Source organism: Neophocaena asiaeorientalis, unplaced genomic scaffold, assembly GCF_003031525.2.
Source record: "Neophocaena asiaeorientalis asiaeorientalis breed wild unplaced genomic scaffold, Neophocaena_asiaeorientalis_V1.1 scaffold543, whole genome shotgun sequence".
Classification (NCBI taxonomy): Eukaryota; Metazoa; Chordata; class Mammalia; order Artiodactyla; family Phocoenidae; genus Neophocaena; species Neophocaena asiaeorientalis.
Window position 1 is genome coordinate 2,299,216 of NW_020173671.1, and position 27,301 is coordinate 2,326,516.

At 41.3% G+C, this 27,301-nt stretch overlaps 1 protein-coding gene across 3 annotated transcripts; it reads right to left on the reverse strand.

Annotated features, from left to right (window-relative positions):
* Positions 1 to 24,401, reverse strand: LOC112401889 (myosin-2). Of its 3 annotated transcripts, XM_024748418.1 has the most exons (39): positions 24,198 to 24,401; positions 23,965 to 24,108; positions 22,295 to 22,451; positions 21,302 to 21,329; positions 21,118 to 21,218; positions 20,925 to 21,037; positions 20,234 to 20,297; positions 20,016 to 20,114; positions 19,458 to 19,561; positions 18,652 to 18,790; positions 17,864 to 17,982; positions 17,626 to 17,775; positions 16,333 to 16,503; positions 15,897 to 16,206; positions 15,529 to 15,552; positions 15,353 to 15,402; positions 14,412 to 14,499; positions 14,203 to 14,320; positions 13,429 to 13,552; positions 13,204 to 13,340; positions 10,712 to 10,967; positions 8,913 to 9,155; positions 8,623 to 8,799; positions 8,395 to 8,540; positions 8,221 to 8,311; positions 7,746 to 8,135; positions 6,469 to 6,595; positions 5,658 to 5,776; positions 5,320 to 5,516; positions 4,410 to 4,593; positions 4,163 to 4,328; positions 3,936 to 4,060; positions 3,462 to 3,770; positions 3,171 to 3,374; positions 2,717 to 2,842; positions 2,456 to 2,626; positions 2,268 to 2,372; positions 2,053 to 2,148; positions 1 to 203 (listed from the first exon to the last, which is right to left on the reverse strand). In XM_024748418.1, exons 1-39 carry the CDS (start codon positions 24,399 to 24,401, stop codon positions 51 to 53), a joined length of 5,829 nt encoding a protein of 1,942 aa, XP_024604186.1. In that variant the 3' UTR covers positions 1 to 50. The 3 variants fall into 3 exon arrangements, with proteins under 3 accessions (XP_024604186.1, XP_024604185.1, XP_024604184.1); XM_024748417.1 differs by lacking the exon at positions 15,529 to 15,552 and having other exon boundaries at positions 15,353 to 15,430; positions 15,901 to 16,206; positions 20,925 to 21,017; positions 21,104 to 21,218; XM_024748416.1 differs by lacking the exon at positions 15,529 to 15,552 and having other exon boundaries at positions 15,353 to 15,432; positions 20,925 to 21,017; positions 21,104 to 21,218.
* Between the last annotated feature and the right edge of the window lie 2,900 nt (positions 24,402 to 27,301).

Here is a 27,301-nt window from a genome sequence, read left to right on the forward strand (position 1 = left end):
ACTTCACATTTTGTGCTTCTCTCCAGTCATTCCATAGCGTCAGGACATGATCACTCTTCACTTATGACTTTCGTGTGAACCTCCCGGCTCTTCACCCGCAGCTTGTTGACCTGGGACTCAGCAATGTCAGCTCTTTCCTCAGCCTCCTCCAGTTCATGCTGGAGCTTGCGGAATTTAGATAGATTTGTATTGGATTGTTCCTCCTGAGAATAAAAATGGAATTGTAAGGCACCCATACCGGGCATCTTTCTAGACTCTGTAGGCCTAAGGGAAGAAAGGACTTGCCATCTGCAGAAAAGTTAAAATACCCAGTGGGAAACCTTATTGTCTTACCACCTTCTGAATTTTGCTTATCATTAAAATTAACTTTATGATTTATTTGGGGCTTCATGTCTCATAAATAATCGCAACTCTACTTTTGCAACCAATGGAAAAAAAATATGTACTACAATTAGAGTAAGAAAAATATAAGAGCAGAGGGCAAGGATAAAATCATGCTTGTTAATGCTTGCTGGAAGATGACTATTCGCTTGAGTTAGATATTCTTTATCATTAGGATGAATTTCTTAATACCTTCTTTATATTGAAATAAATGTGGAATTTTATCATATAGCATTTCGGCACATTTCAAGACAATCACTTTTTTTCTCCTACTTTGGATGTAATGATTCTATTGACAGACTCCTTAATATTAAGTAATCCTTACTTTGTAGGAATTAAGCCTATTTAATCACTGATGGACAGTCTCCTTAATATTTATTTAGTTATTCTTATTTGGTTGCACCGGGTCTTAGTTGCAGCAGGCGAGCTCCTGAGTTGTGGCATGTGAACTCTTAGTTGCGGCATGCATGTGGGATCTAGTTCCCTGACCAGGGATCGAACCCAGGCCTCCTGCATTGGGAGCACACAGTCTTAACCAGTGGACTGCCAGAGAAGTCCCGACAGTCTCCTTAATAAAAGTAAGGGTTGCTATAACTATACTCATGAATAAAACTGCCTTTAGTATCTTCCCCCCCTATTCTCTTTTGGACAGGTTTTGGTATGCAGGTTATGCAAGCTTCTTAAAATGATTTGGAAATCTTTTCATCTTTTCCCATGCTCTGGAATCAGGGATTATCTGTTCCTTGAAATTTTGAAAGACATATCTGGACCTGAGTCTAGTTTCAGAAGTATTTCTGAAATAACTTATTCAGCCAACTTAGTAATTTATATTCTCTTATTTCTTTAAGATTTTAACTGTCTTAACAGATTTATATTTTACATTTAAAAATAACTTTTCTACCTGTATGGTTTGTCCCATTTCTCATTTGTAATGTTGTGAGTTTGTATTTTCTCTCATTTTTTCCTTGATTAATCTAGTTATAAGTGTATTTATTTTATTAATTCCCTAGATGTTAGTGAGATTATCAAATTAGAAAATAGAATACTCTAATCTATTAATTTCTACCTTTATCTTTATCAACACCTCTTACTTTTGTTATTTTATTATTATTTATGATTTCTTTATTGGACTGTCAGTTTTCTTCATTTTTTAAAATTCTTGATTCATAATGAAAGCATATAAAGCAATGAATTGTCCTTCAAGGACAGCTTTGGTTACATTCTAGACTTATAAATTCTAGATTTCTTCCTTGAAATTTTATTTACAGTTAAAAATCATTCAGTAATTATGTTTTTATTTAATTTAATCCAAACGTTTTTTAGGAAAGTTAGTTTTTTAACATTTAAGTGCTCGAAAATTTTTGTTTATATGTTCTCGTTACTTTACAACTTTATCACACTGTGGCTAGAGAATGTGGCCTGTATTATTTCTGCTTTGAAATTTTTTGAGGTTTCTTTGTGGGTTGAATGTTAACTTTAAAAATCAATCTATTAATATTACAGATAGTAAGCAATGAGTTAAAAATACGCAAACGTTTTTAAGAAGTACACAGGCTTCTATGAAGCAAACAGCTTATTTACTACAAGAAGTAAATAGTAAATCTAATTATTTATTTATTAGTTTTTCTTAAGAGAGGACTTCTCCCTTCCCTCTGTCTTAAGGATACTTACAGCCTCCTCAGCTTGTCTCTTGTAAGATTTCACTTTGGCCTGAAGTTTATCTACCAAGTCCTGAAGCCTGAGTATATTTTTCCGATCTTCTTCCGTCTGAAAGATGATAAAAACCACAGGGCCTTACTTCAAAAGCACATGACTGCTGTATCATCTCATGTGAGTGTTTCCTGTATATGCAAGGAGTGTTTAGCTGATAAAAACGGTTGCTGTACCTGGTAGGTGAGTTCCTTCACTCTCCTCTCATGTTTGCGCAGGCCCTTGACAGCTTCCGCACTACGCTTTTGCTCACTCTCAACCTCTCCTTCCAGCTCACGCACCTGCGAATGAGTAGGCTCTTAAGAACTTTGATCCAGTAAGGCATTGGGAACAAATGGAAATAGATAGATATTGAGAGACCCACCCTGGCCTCCAGCTTCTGGATCTGCTTCTTCCCACCCTTCAGGGCCAGCTGCTCAGCCTCATCCAGGCGGTGCTGCAGGTCCTTCACCGTCTGCTCCAGGTTCTTCTTCATGCGCTCCAGGTGGGCGCTGGTGTCCTGCTCCTTCTTCAGCTCCTCGGCCATCATGGCCGCCTAATTAGCAGTAAAACAAAACCAGTAGAGAGAGCTGAGACAGCCCATCAAGATTCTAACTTGACCACCCCCGTGTGGCCCTCTGCTCACGTCAGTGATGGCCTTCTTGGCCTTCTCTTCTGCATTGCGAGCTTCTTGGATAATGTCCTCCATCTCTCCCTGGATTTGGGAGATGTCTGTCTCCAGCTTCTTTTTCGTGTTGATCAGGCTGGTGTTCTGGTTAAAATATCAAATTTAGGAATACTGAGTACATGAGAGCAAAATTACAATGTCCAATGTTCTCATGAACCCACAAACTAATTAATTAAGGTAACTAATTAGTATCCCTTCTTGTTCCATAAATTATCTGAGTTGACAATATACTTCTATAAGACAGTCAACTCTGAATGTCACAGTTCATATAAACAAAAATATTGTTAATCCAAAGATATTTTAAACTTTAACCTCCATAAAACATTATGAATACATTTTTAGATAGTACTAAGATTTGAGCAAGAATTTCATTTTCAGTCCACTGTATTTTTTACTTTTATGTTATACTCACCTGGGTGTGCAGGAGCTGGACGCGCTCGCTGGCGTCCAGGAGCTCCTGCTCCGCCATCTTCCTGCTCCTCTCCGTCTGCTCCAGGGTGGCCCGCAGCTCCTCGATCTCGGCCTGCAGCAGGTTGGCTCTGCGCTCCACGATCGCCAGCTGCTCCTTCAGGTCCTCCTGGCCCCGGAGATCATCATCCAGGTGGAGCTGGGTATGCTGTGGAATGAACGATCATTGAGACACCTTGTTCTCAGGGCTGCAGTCACCCCAACTGCCCTGGGACCATCTCCTGAGCCCATTTACCTTGAGGATGGCTTGGGTGTTCCTGTAGTTCTTCAGGGCCTCAGCAGCCATGCGGTTGGCGTGGTTCAGCTGGATTTCCATTTCGTTGAGGTCTCCCTCCATCTTCTTCTTGAGCCTGATGGCATCATTCCTGCTCCGGATCTCAGCATCCAGCGTGCTCTGCATGGACTCCACGACTCTAATGTGGTTCCTCTTCAGCTGGTCAATTTCCTCATCTTTTTCAGCAATTTTCCTGTCAACTTCAGACTTGACTTGGTTCAACTCCAGCTGGATGCGCAGGATCTTTCCCTCCTCATGTTCAAGGGATGCCTTAATGACAGCAAGGGGTGACATTAGCAGGGAACGGAAGCATTCAGAAGTTTTTCTGCACATGTTCCTTCCACTAATTTTGTGTTATTTCTTTTTCTGTTCAATATATGTGGCTAGTCCTAATTTTTTTTGAATCTGTTTACAATGCACATTTTTGACATGTACCTCTGCCTCTTCTAAAGCAGCCTGAATTTCAGACTTTTCTTGTTCCACTTGTTTCTTTATTTTCTCCAGTTCATGTATATGTTTCCCTCCTTCTGCAATCTGCTCAGTGAGGTCAGAAATCTCCTCTGTTGTTTGGGTAAAAGACAGGTAGAGGTTTGATGAGACAGAGGACATAAGAGGAAGGTTCCTCCAAGGCATGAAAATTATTGAAAGTGAAAGGGACTCACGTTGCAAGTTTTTGTTCTCTCGTTTCAAAGTTTCTAGCTGATCCAAGGACTCCTCGTAGGCGTTCTTCATCTTGAACAGCTCAGTGCCAAGAAAGCGGGCCTCCTTCTGAGCGGCCTCGAGCTCGACATGAGTTTCCTCATACTTCTGTTTCCATTCTGCCAGGACCTGAAACACCCATCAAGAGTGGTTACCTCCTGGAAAGGATAGAGGACAATGGTGGAGAGCAGAGGCTGCTGTAGAAACTACCTTATCGAAGTTCCTTTGCTTTTTGTCCAGAGCTGCGCAGGCAGCGTTTGTCCTCTCCACATCGAGCATGAGGTCCTCGACCTCGTTCTGTAACCGCTGCTTCGTCTTCTCAAGGGAAGCGCATTTGGCATTCACGGCTTCTACATGTTCCTCAGCAGCCTGCAGCCGCTGGGCCAGCTTCTTCCTTGAAGATTATGTATGTTTGTAGAAAGAAGTGAACCAAACCAAGAATTATGAACTATTACCATGCTGAAAACTATGGGGAACTTCATATTAAAAATATCCATTCATTCACTCAACAGATATTGATGAGCTTCTTTTATGAACCAGGTGCTGAGTACACAGCAGTGAACAGGACAGAAAAGGTCCCTGCCTCGTGAAGCTTCCAAACAAGTGAGAAACAATAAGCAAGTGAGAAAATGCATAACAACATATTGCAGATATAAGTGCAGTGAAGGAAAATAAAATGGAGTGTGGCATGGCCAACTATTCTGGATACTCAGGGAAGTCCTCTCCGAGGAGGTAACATTTGAGTCAAGATCTAAAAGAAGTCAGAGTGAGCCAGAGGGAGATCTGGGGGGAGAGTATTCCAGACACAGAGGGGCCAACAACTGCAAATACCTGAAGCAGCAATGAGCTTGGTGTGCTTGGCAACCAGCAATAAGGCTGATTATCTGTATAATTACTTGTTACTCTTTGTTTCCTTTGTTTCCTAGCCTAGAGTTGAGGCTAGGAGGGTAGTGATGGTGTTTGCTTTATTCATGTCTTATTCTCAGGGCCTGATAGTGCCTGGCAAGTAGGAGCTAATTAATGAACATTTGTGGGCTAATTCACTGAATCTTCAAAGGTTGTGTCTTTCTGATTCAACATCCAGTGTTCTCTGCACATTCTCTCCTATCTGTGCACATACTTGGCCTCCTCCAGCTCCTCCGTGCGCTGGATGGCGTCCGTCTCGTATTTGGTCCTCCACTGGGCCACCTCGCTGTTGGCCTTGGACAGCGCCCTCTGCATCTCGGCCTTGGCTTCCTGCTCCTCCTCATACTGTTCCCGCAGCAGGTCACAGTCGTGGCGGGAGGACTGCAGGGCGTGGGCCAAGGCGCTCTTGGCCTGTGGAGGTAGTTACACCTTCTTTTTACTGTATATTTAATTGTTTAATTATTAAGTTTCAAAACCTTTTTAAAGTTGGTGTAATGGACTCCAGTTAGGGTCAGGTTAGGGGAAAAAAATGAGTCTTACAACGATAGTTACCTTTATCTCCTCTTCAAGTTGCCTCTTTAATTCCTCAGTCTGTTGAGTAAATGCTTGCTTGCCCCTTGATAACTGAGACACCAAAGATTCTTTTTCATCTAGCTGACGTGAAAGTTCACCTGATAAGCAAAAGAAATGGCACCACTTTTTAAAGCAAAGAAAAAGTTTTGCAAGCCCATATTAGAAATAAGTTTAAATTCTCAACACCGCCTTCCAGTTGAGTACTCAGATGATTCAATTCTCTGTTGGCACCTTCATGCTAACGTCAAATTTCTCATTTTTATGGTGAAACTTACATATTAACCTGAATGAATAAATACAGCTTAAATTCTCTTTGTTCTCTCCATAACTGATTCTTTCAGGGTTATATAATATCGTGCAAAACCTGTTGATAACTGTCAAAGACAGTAGCTAAAATGTCTAATTCTACATTGTCCCTGTTTCATAAGACATTTGAGGGACTGGGTTATCCATTGCCCTATTCAGGAATTTGGTTCACTCTGATCTAGATAAAAAGAAGCTTAGTCTAAAACAGAAGCCCTGGACCCATGCTGGAGTGACTCCTGATACCAAGCATCCCCTCCATGTGACCAAATCCTCAAGGCCTTTGTGGAGCAGAGCTTGACCCAGTCCTATGGAAGTCTTCATCTCCAGCATTGTCCCCAGGTGACCTTGCATGTTGGATGAGAGCCTGAGCTGTTTGGTGAATCACACATATTTTCAGTTGCTTTTATTAGGCTCTCACATCACGATATCAGTTGTTTTTGACCACATCATCTCCACTTTTAGGCCTCATAGAGGAGAGAGTTACCAGATTCTGTCTGCAGGCGTCCCCTCTGAGTTGTCAGGTCATTGATCAGCCGCTGTTGCTCTTCCTCCTTCGATTTCAGCTCGCTCACTTGGTCTTCCAGGGTGCGGCACATCTTCTCTAGATTTCCCTGCGAGAGAAAAAGTAGAAGAAGCCAATGAAGACATTTTAATAATATTTTGCTATGGCTGCAATTTCTTCTAAAACAGAAAAATATTTATTTTGACATATAAAATAAATTTTCTTATATGTAATACGATATATTAGAATTTTTTCTGTATATTTTATGATTGCTGTCCTAAGTTGAAACTATACATTGGGGTTTTTAAAAAGCTAATTGTGAAGCTTTGTTCAGTATTCCAGGCATACCTCATTTTGCTGCTCTTCACAGGTAGTGTGTTTTTTTTTGTTTTTTGTTTGTTTGTTTACAAATTGAAGGTTTGTGGCAACCCTGTGTCCAATAAGTCTGTCAGCGCCGTTTTGCCAATAGCATTTGCCCACTTCGTGTCTCTGCATCACATTTTGGTAATTCTCACAGTATTCAGACTTTCTCATTATTGTATTTGTTACAGTGATCTGTGATCAGTGACCGCTGATGTTACTACTGTGACTCGTTGAAGGCTCAGATGAAGGTTAGCACTTTTTTAGCAATAAAGTATTTTTAAATTAAGGGATGTATATACTTTTTAGACATAATGCTACTGCACACTTAATAGGCTACAGAATAGTGTAAACATAACTTTTATATGCACTGGGAAACCAAGACATTTGTGTGACTTGCTTTATTTTGATAGCTGCTTTATTGTGGTGGTCTGAAACCAAACCCACAGTATCTCTGAGGTATGCCTATAATAAAAAATTTAAAGATCATATACTAAATTTAAGATTTTGTGAGAATTGAATGGCACGTTTTCTAAAAGCATGTTTATAAATACTTGATTGTTTTTATGTACCATGAAACTTTGCTTATTAGATAATTGAGAATTTTGGAGACCTGTGTTCTCCAGTTGGAGAACAAGAGAACACTCACAACCGATGCTCACTGCTGGTGCTGTCATTTGTTAGCAGTGTCATGGGGCCGATGTGCTTATTAACTTCTTTGAATATTAGTTTCTTCATATGATTAAGCGGAAATAATACAGATACTAACATCTTTCTTGCTTACCTCCTGGATTACTACAAAGGACAAATGACATGTTGTGTGTAAAGGGCCCTGTGCAAACTGTGACATGCACATAAAGGGTCATTGTTGTTAATAACTATTTCTCAGACTGCAGTACCTTGGCTTTAGAGATCGTTTCTACGTTGCTAGCAAGGTCATCAATCTCCATCTTCATCTCACTCTTCTCCTTCTCCAGCTTCTGCTTGACCCTCTGCAGGTTGTCAATCTGCTCCCCCAGCTCGGCCACACTGTCCGCGTGCTTCTTCCTCAGCGTGGCCGCCGTGGCCTCGTGCTGCAGAGTGGCCTCCTCCAGGTCCCTGCGCATTTTCTGGAACTCGGCCTCCCGCTTCTTGTTCATCTCAATCTGGACTGAAGTGGCCCCGCCGGCCTCTTCCAGCCGCTCGCTGATCTCCTCCAGCTCCCGGGAGAGGTCCGAGCGCTGCTTCTCTGCTTTGGCGCGGGAGGCCCGCTCTGCCTCGATCTCCTCCTCCAGCTCCTCGATGCGGGCCTGGCAGTGGGGAAGAGCTCAGTTTTAGCCTTTTTATGTCATGACTGTGCCTCTTTGGGCCAGACGGATGGAAATGTGAACTTACTTGCAGCTCTTTGATCTTCTTCTGCAGTTGAATGCCAAGTGCTTGTTCATCTTCAATCTTGCTTTGCAAATTGCTGATTTCGAACTCTTTCCTTTTTGCAAAGTAGCAAAGGATGATAGTTGAGTTCATGTGCAACATTGGAAGCAAGTTCATAAGCAATTCTTTCATACTTACTTTTTGAGCTTTTCATCAAGTTGTTGTTTTTCGTTTTCAATGTCCATTATGGACTCTTGGGCCAACTTGAGGTCACCTTCAAGTTTCCTCTTAGCCCTTTCTAGGTCCATGCGAAGTTTCTTTTCTTGCTCCAAAGACCCTTCAAGCTAAATACAAATAATGTTGAGTCAAAAGGATTGCTTAGCTTCCTTTCAAAGAAAATAAGTTCCTTGATAATCCTAGACTTACGTCATCCACTTGCTGCTCTAGCTTGGTTTTAGCTTTGGTCAGAGTGTTCACTTTGTCCTCTTCTGCCTGCAGGTCATCCAGGGTCTGCTGGTGGGCCTCCTGGAGGGCCTTCTTCTCCTTGGTCAGCTTTGCGATGTTTTCATCCAGACCTGCCATCTCTTCTGTGAGGTTTTTCACCTTAGGAAGTAAAAACACTTTGCATTACATGTTACATTTCGGTGGCTTCAGTTTTATGCTTGTATTCCCTAATAATAATAAAAAAGTAAACTTTCCTTGTATACGTTTCCTACCTTATTTTCTGTGGCATGTTTCTCCTTCTCAACCTTGGCCAGTGTGAGCTCAAGGTCATCTATGTCTTTCTTCAGTTCCGAACATTCGTCCTCCAGTTTCCTCTTCTTGGCCGTCAGCTCAGCATTGATCTCTTCCTCATCCTCCGCTCTCTCAGTCACCTCCTTGATTTTGGCCTCGAGCTGGATTTTGGTTTTGATCAGCTGGTCACATCTTTCCTCTGCATCAGCCAAGCCTTCAGCTTCCTTGAATTGGCAACAAAATCAAAATTGGGAAGTAAGAATGAAGTATTTCACAATGATAACAGTGTAAATCACCACTATTGGTTCTTTGGCTTAAACTTTTATGAACCACCTGCTGTGTGTGATGCAGGACACTTCACATTGTGAGAAAAACAAAACGTATCAGATATTGTCTTGTTCCTTTAGAAGAGTATATTCTACAGTAGATTAGAAAGCTTAACCCCAACAAGCTACCATTAATTCAGAAACCAATTAGTGACATAAGAGATCAGGGAAGTTGTATCAGATATGGTTTCATGAATGAAGTGGCATTTGAGTTGGGCTTTGAGAATGGGTAGGATTTGGTCTTGTAGAAATGAATATATTGGGAGAAGGATCAGGAGGAGAGAAAGGGTTCCAGCGGGAGAAATTCTGGATGGAGCCGCCGCTGAATTATTTCCCTTTGTAGTCTTGGCAGATGATCCTGGTTAAGGTGCTCTAAATTCTATTTGAGGCATACAGTGATCAAGAAATTCCTACCAACCTATGTTTCTACTTAAGAGGGTTGAGGGTGGACAGGAAATGAGAGAGAAATTGATAGATACATTCATCAGTGAGACTCCATATCAGTCTCTGAATACAGAAAAGAATAAAATGTGCTGCATATAGCCAGGTAGTGAGTATAGTGGTGTAGGACAGAGTCTAAGTGATTATCGAGGGACAAGAGAAGAGAATTCAGGATAGATTTGAAAGGGGTGGGGACAGAAAAACAGCTCTTTTCCCTTCTGTAATCTAAAAGAAGGAATTACTACACTGCCCAAACTTGACAGAAGAGACCAATCTTAATCAGCAGGAAAAACATACGATTTGTGATGAGTGAATTATACCAGGCTCCAAATGAAAGACAGTCTTATCAATTCCATTCCAGAGCTAAGGGGAGCAATTCTAAAATACTTGGTCTGGGAGTAGCCGCAGGCTGGATGGACGGAGAGAGCTGGGGGTAGGCAGGGCAAGTTAGGTACTGATGCAGCAACCCGGGTGTGATGTGCTACGGCACTGACTGTGGAGATGGGTTGGAAAGAGCAAATCTCAGTTTTGGAGATCAAAAACAAGAATTCAATAAAAATTGATGTAGAATACTGTCATTTGTCAGCTATACAGCTGTGATTTAAGACCCATAGACATATAGACATCTAGAAGTTCAGGGAAGTTTCAGAGAAAACAAATCACTCTCTCCATGCTATCCTCTCCTTAATATTTTATTTGGGCTAGCTTCATGTTAAAATCACTTTCAAGGACTGTCTTCATAGGGAAAAGAAGTTGTAAACCCTGTAGTTTGATGAAATTGTACAGAATGGAAGAAAATGGTCAGTTCTAGCTCATTGCCCTGGTTCTGGTTTGGGGGCACTTATTGGGTGATGAAGGAATAAGGACTTCATTAGTACCATCAGAGTGCTTTAACCTTCTCCCTCCAGTGAGTGTCTCTCACACTGACTACCCAACTCCCTGCCTCTAGTTGTGGCTAGAGTCATAGCGCTTGCGTCCTGATTAGCAGTGCACAGGATGATACCACTACTTACGGCCTGAACTTGGAGCTGCAAGTCATTTTTTTCTTTCAACAGTGACACCATCTTTTCTTCCAGTTCCTTCCTTTTTGCCTCTGACTTGGCGAGTTCTTCTTTAGTTCTCTCGAACTCTTCCTTCATGTTGGCCATCTCCTTCTCCGTCTCTGCACTCTTCAGCAGGGGCTTGATCTTGAAGAAGAGTTTCATCCAGGGCCAGTGCTTGACATTCATGAAGGCTCGGATGTTGTACTGGATGCAGAAGAGAGACTCCCTGAAATTTAATTGATGCAAATTAGATATTGTGTGGATGATGAAATGAGATGAAATCTTGGCAGTGAGAGTTGGAGGTTCTGCATTCCACCATGTTCCTCACCTACTTTCAAAAGCACAGATGAAAGAAATTATATTTGAGGATGGTGGTCAAGGACTCATTAATCATTCCTTTCTCTACGTTGGTGCTTCTCAAACCTTGGTGTGCATAAGAATTCATGAAGGCTCGGATGTTGTACTGGATGCAGAAGAGAGACTCCCTGAAATTTAATTGATGCAAATTAGATATTGTGTGGATGATGAAATGAGATGAAATCTTGGCAGTGAGAGTTGGAGGTTCTGCATTCCACCATGTTCCTCACCTACTTTCAAAAGCACAGATGAAAGAAATTATATTTGAGGATGGTGGTCAAGGACTCATTAATCATTCCTTTCTCTACGTTGGTGCTTCTCAAACCTTGGTGTGCATAAGAATCATTAACCTCTTTTTTTAAAATTTATTTTATTTGTTTGGCTGTGTTGGGTCTCATTGCTGCGCGTGGGCTTTTCTCTGGTTGTGACAAGCAGGGGCTACTCTTCGTTGCGGTGCGCAGTCTTCTCATTGTGGTGGCTTCTCTCGTTGCGGAGCACAGGCTCTAGATTTTTTTAAAATTTATTTTATTTTTGGCTGTGTCGGGTCTTCGTTTCTGCGCGCGGGCTTTCTCTAGTTGTGACGAGCAGGGGCTACTCTTCGTTGCGGTGCGCAGTCTTCTCATTGTGGTGGCTTCTCTCGTTGCGGAGCACAGGCTCTAGGCGCACGGGCTTCAGTAGCTGTGGCACGCAGGCTCAGTAGTTGTGGCTCGCGGGCTCTAGAGCGCAGGCTCAGTAGTTGTGGCGCACGGGCTTAGTTGCTCCGCAGCATGTGGGATCTTCCCGAACCAGGGCTCGAACCCGTGTCCCCTGCATTGGCAGGTGGATTCTTAACCACTGCGCCACCAGGGAAGTCCCTCATCTAGTGTCTTGATGATCTCATCTCATCAAATATGGTTCCTGGACCCTTTCCCCAGAGATTCAGATTCTGCAGATATGAGGTGGGGTCTAAAATTTGCATTTTTAACAAGTTTGCAAGAGATGCTGATGGTGTAGGTCCAAGGACCACCCTCTGAGAAGTACTGCTCTGCTTTAGTGCTTTGCAAACTTTCCTACGTGAATGCCACTGAGAGCAGTGAAGAGGGAACCAGACCCCTCAGGGATGTGGGGCATGGGATAAAGGGACTCATTAAAAACTCAGAATTTCTTTGAAAAATCTCTGGTTTTATATTTTAATGTTGTATGATTTTTGCATTCTACTCTAATCTCATCACATTTGTTTTAATCTAAATTATTTTAAAAAATTAATTACCTTCATATATGGGCAATTAATTGCCCCAATATATATGTATCTACATATATCTCTCTCTATAAATATATATATAGGTTCATGACCAAACTTATTATTTTTAATGAAATAGAATACAGTAAAAGATATTAGCAGAACTACAGGTGATAGAAAATCTGTTCCATGTAAATTATTTATATATTTACACACACATACATGTATGCATGGATATACAGGTGGCAATATAAAATGCATTTCTCCCTATGGATCCCGTTCATATGCGTCCTGCAGTTTGAGACACCTGACTCGTAGTCTTAGAACTCTATCCCTGCATCACATTAGATCACTAAAAAGCCAGGTACCTTGGTGAAATTGTATTAACTTACTGAAAAAACATTTTTCACCAATTTTGCCCTTAATAATTTAAATCATAATAGTTCACTAATAGAAACGATCAGATGAAGAAGTTGCTTCTGCATGTTGAGTAAAACCACTGTTGAAAATACTGTCTGCTATGCAGTTCAGTGTATCTTATTTAATGATCTACCCAGTAAATTCACATTAGAACCAAATGCTAGGGCAACACTTTGTCTCTGCTTACTCAATGGTATGTTTTCTCTTGTTAGATAAGACGTACATCTCTCTCTTTTTTATTATGCTTCCCTCTCTTTTTTATTTTTTACCCGAGCATTCGATGTATTCTGTGGTGATGATTCCTACCTTAACTTTTCTGGTACATGTATATCTATCTCCACTTCAGCATCAGACTCTTATTCATCCCTTCTTGCTCTGGTGGCCTTATCATATCTGAGCCTTAACTGTAAGCCACCTCAAATATGCTTCTGAAGGGTGTGAGTAGACAAGCAATATGTTTGTATACCTCCTCTCCACCATCCTCTGGTACTCCACTCTTGCCAAGAACCCTTTGCACCTGGCCTGGGTTCGAGTAATCAGCTGGGCCAGCTTGTCATCTCGCATCTCCTCTAGGAGCCCCAGAAGGCCAGCTTTGAAAAAGACCTGTGTGTGGGCAGAGTTGCAGATCAGAAACTTTACATAAACTCCAAAGGGACAGGCATAGTGTCTGGTGGGCCTTAGAGACTATTACCTTGGTGTGACCAAATTTATACTGGGTGTGGTCAACGTCGATGGACCCAAGGAGCTTCTCAGAAGCCTTCTTGCTGTCAATGAATTGTCCTTCAGGGATTGCACTTGCATTTAATACCTTGTATCTGGTAAAGTAAATATAGTTTTTTAAAACTTGGTTTATTGATGAGACTAGTAGTAGCTAAGCATTAAATGATCCATTAAAAAAACCCAGAGCTTTAAAACAATTATTCTTTCTTCGCAGGAAGGACATTGTATACATAGATGGTCAATCTAGTATCTACTGTCTATTTTTATTCCATTTTACCTTCCTGCACAGTTGCAACTTTCCTTTCTGCCTCATCAGACCCTGTTCTCAGGAAAGTATTCTACAGTTTTGTTCCCATTAGTGTGTAGGTGAGCAACACAATGTAACATATTATCCTTGCTGGATGCATTTGCTGTTGGTAGTGCTTCCCTCTACTGAGGTTTTGGAAGGATTAAATGAAATAATCCAAACATATCAAGCACTCAAAAATGGTTGTTCTCATAATTATTGACGTTAATGTAGACATCTATGAGCTAAGCCAGGAGCATGGTAGATCCAGTGAAAAGTCTCTAGAGTGCTTAGTATGTGGTATACCTGTGTTTTAAAGGTGTTTTGAGGCTTATAATTTTTTACTCTTTTTGTAGCAAATTAAAAATAACAAAGGCATATTTTTCACTAAACCGTTTTGCTTGCACTAAATATATTTACACTAAACTCCAGGAAACACCATAATTAGGAGAGTCTGACCTCTGTTTGAAGTCTGCATACAGGATCCTGCTCGGGAAGCCCTTCCTACAGATGCGGATGCCCTCCAGCACACCGTTACAGCGCAGCTGGTGCAGGACAAGCTCATGCTCCATGGCCCCTAAAATAAACCCATATTTATTTCACGACAGAGTTTCGTTAAAAGGAGGTATGGCAGTCATGCTTTGTGCTTCCGCTCCAGAACTTCTTACCAGGCGTTTTTGTTTCATTGGGGATGATGCACCGCACAAAGTGAGGATGGGTACTCCTGAGGTTGGTCATCAGCTTGTTCAGATTCTCCTGTGAAATCAGGGAAAATCCTGTTATCTGAGATTTAGACACGGTTATGAGCACGTGGTGATGTCTATAAAATCCATGTCCATGGCTGAGTTGAACGATCCTTCTGGACCATTTTAACTTAAGGTACCACCTTGGTAAACTTTTCCTGAGGTGCAGCCTCCTCCACACCTCTTTCTCCACTTGAGTCGGCAGGAGTTACACATATAAAGCAGGCTGTCAAGTGATTCTTCTCAGTGTATGCAAGCACCGTCCTCCTTCCTACCCTTGTCCCTGGCCACCCACATACATTGACAAAGCCATTGCCTCCCCATCCTGAATGGTCACCCTTCTACTAAACTCTGTGGTTCTCCAGGAAGGAAATACAAGCCTACACTACATTTGGACTTATTCTCATAAATATAGCTTCCCCTTTCCAACTCTGTCAACTTCTAGGGCATAAAGATTATCTATAAGGGGAACAATCCTACCGGTTAAATTGAGAATTGACTAGATTATGAACATGGATACCGTATTAGGTTCCTTAAGGCCTAGCTGTTAGATTTTCGTTAGTCCTACTGATGATTTAGTCTCTGAGCGCATGCCATTGCTTATTTGCATGACTCAACTAGATTATGCATAGCAGAGCATTACGTTTTATAACATTTCCTATAAAATATTTTTTATTATTTGGCTTAGCATGAAAGATGACCTGATAATTTCTGAGTCATTTAAAGCTCTTCTCTTCAAAGCTAGATGAACAGAAGCCATTAGTTAAGGTCAGTCCTTTCCTAAATGACTTGTGGAGAGAAGGCTTTGTGCTTTTAAAAACTAATTCCCAAAATAACAAGAGTGTCAAAAACAGTTTCTTTCTTACTCTGAAAAGGGCAGACACGGTCTGGAAAGAAGAGCCCTTCTTCTTACCACCTCTCTTGGCAGACCCACCGCCACCCGCCTCTGGAGAAAAAATAAGAAAAGGTGTCATTCAAACATAGTTTTGAATTGACAGGGCTATTTCTTGCCTATTTGTTGATTTCTGTGCTCACATGGAACATTTTTCCAACACAGATGACCTCTCTGTTTGAGCCTGAATGAATCTTATGTGTCAACTAAGTGTGCATCCACTTTTCAGTGGTACTCAATAACCAGCAGATATGGAGGAAAAAGCAGGAGAGAATCATAGAAGCCAAGCCTTTTCATTGGTTGAGATGTTGAAAGTTCCTTTCTGGCTCTTTGCAGTAGGGCCTCCATCAGTGCTGGAGTGAATGTATAATCACAATGCAGCCTACTTACTCAGGACTTGGAGGCACAATAGATTTGGCCCTGCAACACCTCAGCCTAGGCTGTGATATCACTAGCCTCAATCTAACATCACATTTTGTAATATCAGGAGAACATGTTGGGATTTTTTTCATCATTACCTGCTTCAGCACTTTGAGCCCCAGAGAAGAGGTAAGCTAGAGTCTTCATTGCAGACTTCTGGTACAGCCCAACCACCGTCTCGTTCAGGGGGTCCTTGTTCTTGTCTAGCCAGCCAGTAATGTTGTAGTCCACGATGCCAGCGTAGTGCACCAGTGAGAAGTGGCCCTCGGCCTTGCCTTTAACCACCTTGGGTTTTTGGAAGTTGGCAGACTTTCCAAGATGCTGTTCATACAGCTTGTTCTTGAAGGAGGTGTCTGTGGCCTTGGGGAACATGCACTCCTCTTCCAGGATGGAGAAGATGCCCATCGGCTGGAAGCAGACCACAACACAAAGTTACAATTTTATATAAGCATTTTTCTTTGTCTATAGAATTAAACAAGGTGCAGTGAATAATTTAGTTCTCGCAAAACATAGCTTCCAAAACTTGAAACGGACCTTCTCGATGAGCTCAATGCAGGCGGCCAGGTCCATCCCGAAGTCGATGAACTCCCACTCGATGCCCTCCTTCTTGTACTCCTCCTGCTCCAGCACGAACATGTGGTGGTTGAAGAACTGCTGCAGCTTCTCGTTGGTGAAGTTGATGCACAGCTGCTCCAGGCTGTTGAACTAAATAAACGGATGCGTACGGATGCGTTTACTTTTCTCTTAGCAAATTGAGCAGTTTAAGATATAGGGCTTCTTGATTTAAAAATGTAGAATGGCCTTTAGATTATGGGTATCAAAGTCCTTGGGGGGCTGTGAAATCTACTGGTTTTCTCTGCTGCCATTTTATACAAAATCCTAAATCATCATCATTATTAATTCTCCTTTCTTGCACTTGCTTAAACTGACTCAGGTGTTTTTCTGAGTTCCTACTTAATCGTTCCATGTTTATTCCCATCATCTTCTGCGTTTTCTGTTGACTCATTTAACAGCTAATTTGACACCCATTAGAAGCTGACTGGGAGGAGTCTGTTGTGTGGAAGCCATCATGGTCAGCATTGCAAGGGAGCGATAATTGCCACCCCTACTCTTTGATGTGAAGCGAAAAAAATCAAGATTCCAAATATTATGTACAGTATATTAACACACACTCATATTTTTTAAAAGCCAAAATGTTAACATTAACTAGATATAAATAGTAGAATTAATATGGACTCCTTTTCCTTCATTTTCCATAATTTCTCCCATGCCTAAGTTTTGCATTTATAATTAGAAAAAGATAAACTTCTTTAAACTATAAGCAGGAAAAATGTGTCTTATAATCAAATATGAGTTTTTATCCCATATCACATTGATGAGAATTAAGAGTTCCTTGCATTGAATTTATTAATGCTGACTCTAAATTGCTGACCTTTTCTCAGTTCTTATTATCTGCCTAAGTGTTTCTGAATGGTTTCCCTACCATATATTCAGAGCATATTATGCACTACACAGGTTTATTTTTATATTTTTATATTAACTCCACTTTGCATTGTGGGATTTTTAAACCCCTCACTACAACAACCTAATTCCCAACTCCCTTTGGATCATGTAGCAAGTTAAAGAGTCCTCATTAAGTAGCTTATTTCTCATAGAAGTGGGATTGCCACTACAATAAATGATTAGCTGCCCAATCACTGTCTTTTAAATGTTAGCATAACTTTTTGACATTGGTAATAAAAGGTTATAATATTTACAGATTTCTTCTTATTGATGTTTCCATTGCTTTACTGTAAAAAACCCCTTAGCAACGTACTACCAACTCACATCAAAGATCTCAAAGCCAGCGATGTCCAAGACCCCGATGAAGTACTGCCTGGGCTGCTTGGTGTCCAGCTGCTGGTTGATGCGGGTGACCATCCACAGGAACATCTTTTCATAGACAGATCTGGCCAGGGCGCCCACTGCATTGTACACCTTGAAAGACAAAGGTGTATCCCTTGAGGTTCATAGAGGACCATAAAATGCTTGCATCCCTGGCTGTGAATTTGAATTATGTACCTACCTGCTCTACAGTCTGGCCTTTGGTGACGTACTCATTGCCGACCTTGACCCTGGGGTTGCAGAGGGCTTTGAGCAGGTCAGCAGAGTTCAGACTCTGGAGGTAGGCTGCCTTGTCAGCAACTGAAAGGAAGAAAGGATAGAATGATGTTATTATGGCCCAAAGCAACCCGCTTCCTCAAATAAAAAAAATTTTTTGAAGCTACAGGCATTTTGTGCAGTGTTTTCAGAATATCTTTTTGAGTATTCTTGCCCATTTTTTTCACTAAGTTCAAGACCTTGGTTATGGGTAGTATTCCCTAAGGAACTTCAGAAATTGTAGGGACATATGTCTAATACCCATGCCGCACATATCTTACATAGATATACTTTCAAATGCAATTCTTGGAAATGAATTTGTCTTCCGAGGAAAGCTCAAGGGTAACAAGTTAAGAATGTGATTTTCAGGCTTCCCTGGTGGTGCAGTAGTTAAGAATCCACCTGCCAATGCAGGGGACACAGGTTCAATCCCTGGTCCGGGAAGATCCCACATGCCGCGGAGCAACTAAGCCCTTGAACCACGACTGCTGAGCCCGCGTGCCACAACTACTGAAGCCCGCGTGCCTAGAGCCTGTGCTCTGCAACAAGGGAAGCCACTGCAATGAGAAGCCCCTGCTCACTGCAACTAGAGAAAGCCCGCACGCAGCAATGGAGACCCAATGCAGCCAAAAATAAATTAAATAAATAAATTTTTTTAAAAAAGAGTGTGATTTTCAAACAAACGTGAAGTCAGGTGGATGACTCAGTTGATACCTTCAGTGCCATCTGGCTCCGCTTGCTCCTCACGCTGCTTTTGCTTAAATTTCAAATTTCCATAATGCATCACAGCTCCCGTGAGCTTGTAGATAGAGATCTTCTCATCATTAGTAAAGCCCAAAATATCAATAGCACTCTGCCAACACAACCAATAGAATAACTGTCAGGTTATGATCCATGACCTGGATCAGGTTAATATGTTTAATCCATAACCTGGATCAGGTTAATATTATTGTGTAAACTATAACTGTCAGGTTATGATCCATAACCTGGATCAGGTTAATATGTTTACTATTATGTAAACCTATGTCAGGTTAATATGCTCACTATTAGTAGTTCACATTTGGATAATTCCTGATTTGTTGGTCAGACTGAGGAAACTACCAGTACTGATGGGAGCAAGGAACTCCTTAGATTGGGTGTCTAGGGAGCTAGTCAACTGGAAGCCAGCACAGAGCATTGGAATCACAGGTGCATACCCTCTGAAGATGCAAAAAGTAAACTTAAAATAGAGAACAAGGATAGTAAACTTATTATTTTGAGAGGTGGTATGGATTTAATGCAAGTAGATTATAAAAAAATGGTTTAGGGAAATTCAGAAAGGATAGCTCTTTAACAGACTATCATGAGAAAGTGAGATGTTGCAGGGGCACATCCCGGTCTTTTCAGTTGACTCCAGGTGGCACATCCACGTCCATCTTTGAATCTTCTTTTGTGATTTCTACGAGAAACTGAGGATTTATCTAGCGGGACCGTTGCTCTGACCCCAAATAATCATTCTAATTTTCTTGTGTTCTACTTACATCCGTGGCCATCAATTCTTCCTGATCGTCAATGCTGGGCACACTGATCTCCCCTTGACTGACGAATGGGAAATCAAATGGGTTGGTGGTAATCAGAAGCATTTCTAAGTACATGGAACAGAGAAAAGGTAAGCAGAAATATCCTCTTCATTAAAATAACAGATTTCTAGACAAATTCTAAGGCACTAGGATGGAAAAAGCCATGATATGTTATTGCCCAATGAAAAAAAGAGATTACGGAAGAGCATGTAACTGTGATTCCAGTTACTGTATGTATGTATCTATTTGTAAAGATATATCTACAGAAAATGACTGGAATGATACCAAGTGTTTATAGTGATTATTTTCATAGTGATAGGATTTGGAGGTGTTATTTTCAGTTTTCCCTTTGAATTTTTATAATGAGCACACATAAATTTTTACCAAATTTACAAAGCTGTTTTCAAAATCAAGACAATATGTACAGTTGACAAAATTCCATCGTGGAATACTGAGTTGGACCAGGCATTGCTAGGTGCGGGTGTAGTAATTTTGGAAAGGAATTACGACGTTTCTTACCAATTAGTTCTGGTTTCTTGTTTGATGTGATCTGATAAAAAATATGATAGCTCCTTTCAGCCTTAAGCTGGAAAGTAACTCTAGACTTCTCTAACAGATCTGGAAGGAAATAAATAACAAAGAGGAAAAATGTAAAAATTCATATGAGATGCAAATTTTAGTCAATATTATAGGTCATAAGAAACAGAAATTATTGTAAGGTATATGCAAGCACTTACATGTTTCAATATCAGCAGAAGCCAGTTTTCCTGTAGTGCCAAAGTGGATTCTAATGAATTTACCCTTGAAAGAAAAATTAACATTACTACTTTGTTTTTGAATCGTATCAAATCTTTGAGAAACTCGAAACACTTGAAGTGCTAACATTTTAATATTAAATCAATTCAGAGACAATTTGTTTCAGGTAGAAAAAGATGTATCTCCTATTTTTTAGGTAAAATAATTTTATCTTTAAATTTTAAAAATTGTGGATAATTGTAAATAGTGAAAGATGAACTCAGATATAGGGTCATACATCTTTTTTTTTTTTTTTGCGGTACGCGGGCTTCTCACTGTTGTGGCCTCTCCCGTCGCGGAGCACAGCCTCCGGACGTGCAGGCTCAGCGGCCATGGCTCACAGGCCCAGCCGCTCTGCGGCATGTGGGATCCTCCTGGACCGGGGCATGAACCCGTGTCCCCTGAATCGGCAGGCAGACTCTCAACCACTGCACCACTGGGGAAGCCCGGGTCATATATCTTTTTAGACAGGACTTGGATCCATGTTATTACATGCTCAGAGGAAAAGGAAAGAGCCATGGTATAATATAATTAAATTGGAATGGAATGAAAAAGACTCAGAGAATGTATTCACAAACATCCCGTAAATTTTGACCAGTGAGCAGTGTCTGTAATAGTGTCCAAGAGACTTACAAAGCGAGAGGAGTTGTCATTCCTCACGGTCTTGGCGTTGCCAAAGGCCTCGAGCAGGGGGTTGGCACTGATGATTTGATCTTCCAGAGTCCCCTGCAAAGGCAAGAGCAGTCCTCACATGTGGGGCTCGGGAGTTTCTTACTTGACAGCTTGGATCCTGACGTGGCATTCAGACCCACCTGCATTTTGCCACTAGAACCTTCCTCCTTCCTCTTCTCCCCAGTGACTGCAATTGTTGCAAAGTACTGGATGACACGCTTCGTGTTCACAGTCTTCCCAGCCCCAGATTCTCCGCTGTCAAATAAAAACCAAGTCAGTAGGGGTCCCAAAGCTGGTAGCTATTGCAGTCATGAAAAGAAAGCATCAAATCTACTTACGTGATCAGGATTGACTGATTCTCACGGTCTACAAAAGAGAAATTAAGGAAGGTTAATACTGCCTAACATCTTACGTAAAAACCTGAACGAACATTTTGGCCAACCCAATATTTGTAAATGGAGAGTACATAAAATGGCATGGACTTAGTATTTTTTTTTTTTTTGCGGTATGCGGGCCTCTCACTGCTGTGGCCTCTCCCTTTGCGGAGCACAGGCTCCAGACGTGCAGGCCCAGCGGCCATGGCTCACGGGCCCACCCGCTCCGCAGCATGTGGGATCTTCCCGGACCAGGACACGAACCCGTGTCCCCTGCATCGGCAGGCGGACTCTCAACCACTGCACCACCAGGGAAGCCCCATGGACTTGGCGGCCCTAGGCCTAGCACCTTTGCCAGCACCGCTCTCTCCTGCTCCCTGGGCCCACCCCTGCCGCACATTAGTGTACAGACTGCATTGAAACAGAGCGCTGCAAAGAAGCTGCAGACTTTCTCTTTTTATACTCCACCACTAAATACTCACCGAAAGTGGACTTTGGGGTTTTCAGGTGGATTTAGATGACAAGTTAGTAGCATGTTTATTGTAGGTACAAGAAGTAATGAAAAATAGGCATTAGAGATATTTTTAGTGCATGAGAAGGAGTAAATATGGTAAAGGTGGTAGCTTTGGAAATAATCATGGCCTTAGTCATATTTTTAGGGAAAGTGAAAAGTTCATTTTGATGTTTTACTCTCTCTGAAGGGGAAATCTTTCAGCCCTTTCCCCAGGGTACCTTTGTACCTTAGACTGACCTAGCTGAGACAATATTCTAGGAAAAAGATGTACGGTATAACTGTTTTAATACCAGATACACCTTAAAATCTGGAGTGTGTTTAGGTTGGTTCTGGGCAAAGGGCAATAGCATTTAGGGGACCACCTCAAAGAGTGTGCTGAGACGGGTAGAGTCTCTTTCTCCTATGGTTCTGTTCTAAAAAGATGCACAAAACATCCAACTCACCAGTCAGCATGAACTGGTAGGCGTTGTCAGAGATGGAGAAGATGTGGGGCGGGGCCTCCTGGCGCTTTTTGCCTCGGTAGGCAGCCACCACCTCAGGGTTGTACACCGGCAGCCACTTGTAGGGGTTGACGGTGACACAGAAGAGGCCCGAGTAGGTCTATGCAAGGGAGTAAGAAAGAATAACTAGCCGAACACCTTTTCTGTGATTTGTGCAATTAACTCATTAAATGAATTTTCACTAAAAGGAACACTTTAATTAAGTGCTCTACATGTCTTCAAGGCATCAGCATGAAAACTAGTTGAAAGGTTCAACAAGACAGCAGAATCCTTGAGGGAAGGGACTATAGCTTAGACTTCTCATTATTCCTTTTGGGATTTGTCACAGTGATTTTCACATAGCAGGAGCTCCAAAGTTTTGGGGTTTTTTAAATGTAGTATGAGACATCTTTTACTGTAGTTTAGAAAATGGGCATATATTTCCTTTGTAGCATTAAGATATTCAAATTGATAAAAACATAAATTTGGTACCTAAGTACTCAACAATATGGAAAATCTTCTTAAGATACTGTGATCCAGTCATTTAAAAAGGCACACATGAAGGTATGCAGCAATACTGGGGAAATATTTGTAACATACTACTGAGTTATAAAGATACAGAACACAAAATGATGTAAATACATTATGATTACAACAGATGGATTTCCAAAATCTTTGACAACTGGTCTAGGATAAGTACCAACCAATCAGAATGGATGCTGACTCTAAACACCAGGTACACTTGTGTAGGTGTTGTCCAGCTGACTAGTAGCAGCAGCTAAACTATACAGAAATGACAGGAATTCCTTGACGGTCCAGTGGTTAGGACTCTGAGCTCCCGTTGTAGGGGGCGCGGGTTTAATCCCTGGTCAGGGAACTAAGATCGTGCAAGCTGTATGGTACGGCCAGAAAACAAAAAACAAAAAAACCCTATACAGAAATGTCAGCCTAACATAATAGATTCAATTAGAAAGTACTACTGAGTTTGTATTATGTGCAAAGCCTCTGCAAGGCCCTAAGAATGAAACATAAATGAGATGTTGTTCCTTGAGGAACTTTCAGTCTATGTAGGAGACAGACACGTAAATGACTGATGGTGGAAAAACATTGTCAGTGTTATTGCAGAGACAGAAACAACAGGACACGACATCCAGCTTTGCCTGGGGAAGTTGGGAAGTTTTCATCAAAGAGGCATTCCACACAGAAGGGACCAGAACACAGAGATACAAATTGTGGTTATTTTGGAGGAGTGAAAACTGGTCTTTAGAAACATTATTTTTAAGTGTTAATACATGAGTTTATATTTTCCTTCTGAATGATTCTGCATCAGGAATGGGGATGAGGGGAGATGTAAGCACGTGGTTGAGATATAAACAGTAGCTGCTCTAGCGTTTGTTCAAGGGCTCTTTGGCAAACCCAGTCCTTGTGGACAATGGCCTTGCCCGGCTTTGGATGAGAAGACAAAGGATTACGTGCCAGCTGTTGGGTTGAGCCTTACAGCAGCAACCGTGAGCCTTTTAACTAGTTACATTACTAGTGAGAGTGCAATGAGTCACTACTTGTAACCCATTTATACTATAATGGGCTGACAGGGTCCAGTGATAAAGCCCACTTTGGGGGTGGGGGGCACTCACGTAGATCATCCAGGCTGTGTAACGCTCTTTGAGGTTGTACAGCACTCCTGGCTCGTGCAGGTGGGTCATCATGGCCATGTCCTCGATCTTGTCAAACTTGGGAGGGTTCATGGGGAAGACTTGGTCATCTTTCACTGTCAGAGTCTGGTAAACAGGAAGGGTAACTGTTTGTCAACTGAGTGACCACACAAAATAATCAGTAGAATGTGGTTGGCTCCTGGGACTCTACTCACTGCTCCTCCTTCGGTCTTCACTGTCACTTTCCCGCCTTCTCTGCTCTGGATAGTCCCTTTGACAAAGGATTCCTTGGGCTCGACCACAAAGACAGATACCTTGGCGTCAAAGGGCCTATTCTGGGCCTCAATGCGCTCCTTTTCAGACTTTCGGAGGTAAGGAGCGGCCTCCCCAAAAACGGCCATTTCCTGGTCTGAACTCATGGCTGCTGAACTCAGAGGTCCTAAAGGAGATGAAACATTTCATGCCAGAGATTCCGGATTGTCATCGATATCCATAAATCTCTATCTTGATGCTATTGCATAGGCCCAGTTGAAAATGCCATCAGGCAGGTGCACTGTGCTCCATGCTACAGTTGTTGAAACAAACACGTTACAAGGGCTCAAAGGCATCAGGGGTCACTGGTACCCAGCATTGCACACAGTGGCTTTTTTCTTCTTTCATCCTTCAAGAATGACTTTCTAATAAGAGGGCTGGGTGGTGGCCTCGCATGCTGCTAAGGAGCCTGTGATCTTGGGTTGCACTTGATCTTTCTGAGCCTCAGTGTCTCCATCTTTAGAATAGGGATTATAATATTGCCTTTCTGAATCCACAACCCCTGAGACAGAGTGAAGACACTTTGAAAAAGAAAAGTTAAAATAATGACTGAGAAAGCAAATTGAAATAGTTGAGGCTACTAGATGTAAAATGTCATTTATTGTAATGCAAGAGAATTATATTTCCTGCCATATAGTGTAAGAGAACTTTATGTTCTCCGTGAGATGTTCAGCTAGAAGTACTCAAGTTCAATGGATTTGGCGGGGGGTCGGATTATAATTTTGTTTACTATTTTTTTTTTTTTTTTAGCTGGGTGCTTAGTAGAGTTTCTCTAACATAATTTCTTTGCATATTAAATCCAGTTAATCAGTTTAACCCAGTTAAACTAATTCAGGATGAAAGCCACAGCAGACATTATCCTCATTCTTCCACATTAAAGTCTCCCTCTGCTATTCCACATTTCCTTCCGAAAGAGGCAGGCTGCGGCTGCCCCATTCTGTGTTGTCAGCAGGTTGCCGGTGGCATCAGTAGAATGAAAGGTTTAGCAGAGGATGCTACTTCAGTCATTACGTGATCAAGTTACTTGAAACTCATTTTAATCATCTCCCCACCAGTCTCTCTCTTTAGAAATGCAGTGTGCAGTAGTGGGGCAGACTAACATCTTTACTAGCTATGTGACAAAATTTCATAGTGTTTTGGTTTCATACAGCACTCAGCACTGGATAAAGTAACTTTTAAAAAGTCTTTAAAGAAGTAAAAGAAGCATTTTCCTAGGTACTTCTTATTTGTTAGATATCATGTTTGCTAAATGAATTCTAAAAGCAGGACACATTTTTATCAAATTTGAGAATTTTAGCCAGGGAATCTTAGCGCAGATTTTTTTTCCTACAGAAACAAAATAGTATTCTATTAACAACTATTCTCTTGCAAAAATATCGTCCCACCAGTGCCTGAGTCCTAAGACTAGGTGCATTGCTCTAAAAGGCAAGTCCTCCGTCTCCTTCTCCCACACCTTCCCTGAAATACAGTTGTTAAGGTATATTTCCTGAGACAATCACTTTCTCAAAGGTTGCTAAATGACACAAATCTGTTCTAGAGGTTCTCGCCTTCTCCTCCAGGGACTGGTTAGTCCAAATCTTACCTTGTTAGCAAGTGAGAAGATGCAGCCTGGAAGTGAGACAGTTCTATAAGAGAAAAGGAAAAAGTACTTGATTAGTTAACCAAAAAGAAAACAAAGCAAAACAAAAATCCCGTTTGTGGCATTACTTGCTGTTGTAAACAGAAGGCAACAAATGTAATGGACGTAAAATGTGCAGTATCAGAAAGAGCAGTACCCCAGCCAGCAGCTGCAGCTGACACTGGGCGGTGTAGCTAGCCAGTGTTCCTCCTGAAAGTCCGGTCCTGTTCCCACTTACCTTGGAGCTTTTTAAAGCAGGACGAGTCAGCCTCATTCCAAGGGCTCCTTTATATGGATAGCTATGGAAACAATGCAGCTGCTTCTTCTTTCTTAAGTCAAAAGGAATTGTTTGGCAAAAAAAGTCTTGGCAGTCTTGTATCCCCACATAAATCTCATTCATGTTAAGAATGGTTGGATATAATTAGAAATATTTTTCTTATTGAGTATGTGGATAAATCTCTTATGGATAATTTGAGAAGATGATCTGAAAGGAAGGTTCACGCTGGTGGTTAAAGGCAGTGGCTGGGCAGCCAGAATACCTGGCTTCTCTCATAAATTCCTCCTGGCCTTGCTGGGCATGCCTTTTGGGGTTGTGTTGCATCACTTCACATACTTAACAGATTAAATGATAGAAATAAAGGACAAATATTTATTTTAATTTTGTGAGGGTTAATTTTTACCTGTCGATCTTTTTCTTCCAGCCCTGCAAAATTAAGCTATGTGCCTTGAGCGATTTAAAAAGAAAGCCCTCTCTTCCAATATTCTTGTAGTTTTGGGGATACCCTTACTCTCTCACTGTTCTGCTTTTGCCCAAGCTAGTCCTTACACAGCACACTATTTCCTGTCCACCTACTCATTTGACTTGCCTGCAAAAAGAAAGGCTGAATATTTAAAGGTGCTTTTCGGGAGTACTTTTCAATATTTTTCATGTGAGCACACTGGAGAAAAAAAATGATAACCTTCATGTAGCGTGCTAGAAAAACGTGGGCGTGATTTGGTTATGTATATAAATAAAGGCCGTGGTGAGAACGTGTCTTTATTTATGTAACATAAATATAATATACATAGCATTAAGGAATATATTAAATACTGAATGTGTCTAAAACTTCCACTTTTCTTTTTTTAATCTTTTAAGGAGAAATTTCAGCTAGGTGCCATGAACAAAACTTATTTATATCTGACTTTGTACTTGAAGTAATGACACGTTTCCTGATCAGAAATTTTTAAAGAGGGCATAGAGTATGTGCATTCTTAATAATTCACTGTGGAGAAACTTTGCCCAAGAAGGCTATAAAAATGTAAAACCATATATATATATTTTTTTACAACTGTTGAAATTGTATTTTAAAAATTTATAGTTTTTCCTTCATTGACAAATATAATGCTGAA

What these genes read in the sequence shown, in the direction of transcription:
- LOC112401889 (XM_024748418.1), bottom strand. Translation starts at nt 24,401, where the DNA reads ATGAGTTCAGACCAGGAAATGGCCGTTTTTGGGGAGGCCGCTCCTTAC. An exon ending in TGAAGACCGAAGGAGGAGCA is followed by an intron (nt 24,109 to 24,197) that starts GTGAGTAGAGTC and finishes CCTGTTTACCAG; the next exon opens with ACTCTGACAGTGAAAGATGA. An exon ending in TAGAGCAGCAAGTGGATGAC is followed by an intron (nt 8,541 to 8,622) that starts GTAAGTCTAGGA and finishes ATTTGTATTTAG; the next exon opens with CTTGAAGGGTCTTTGGAGCA.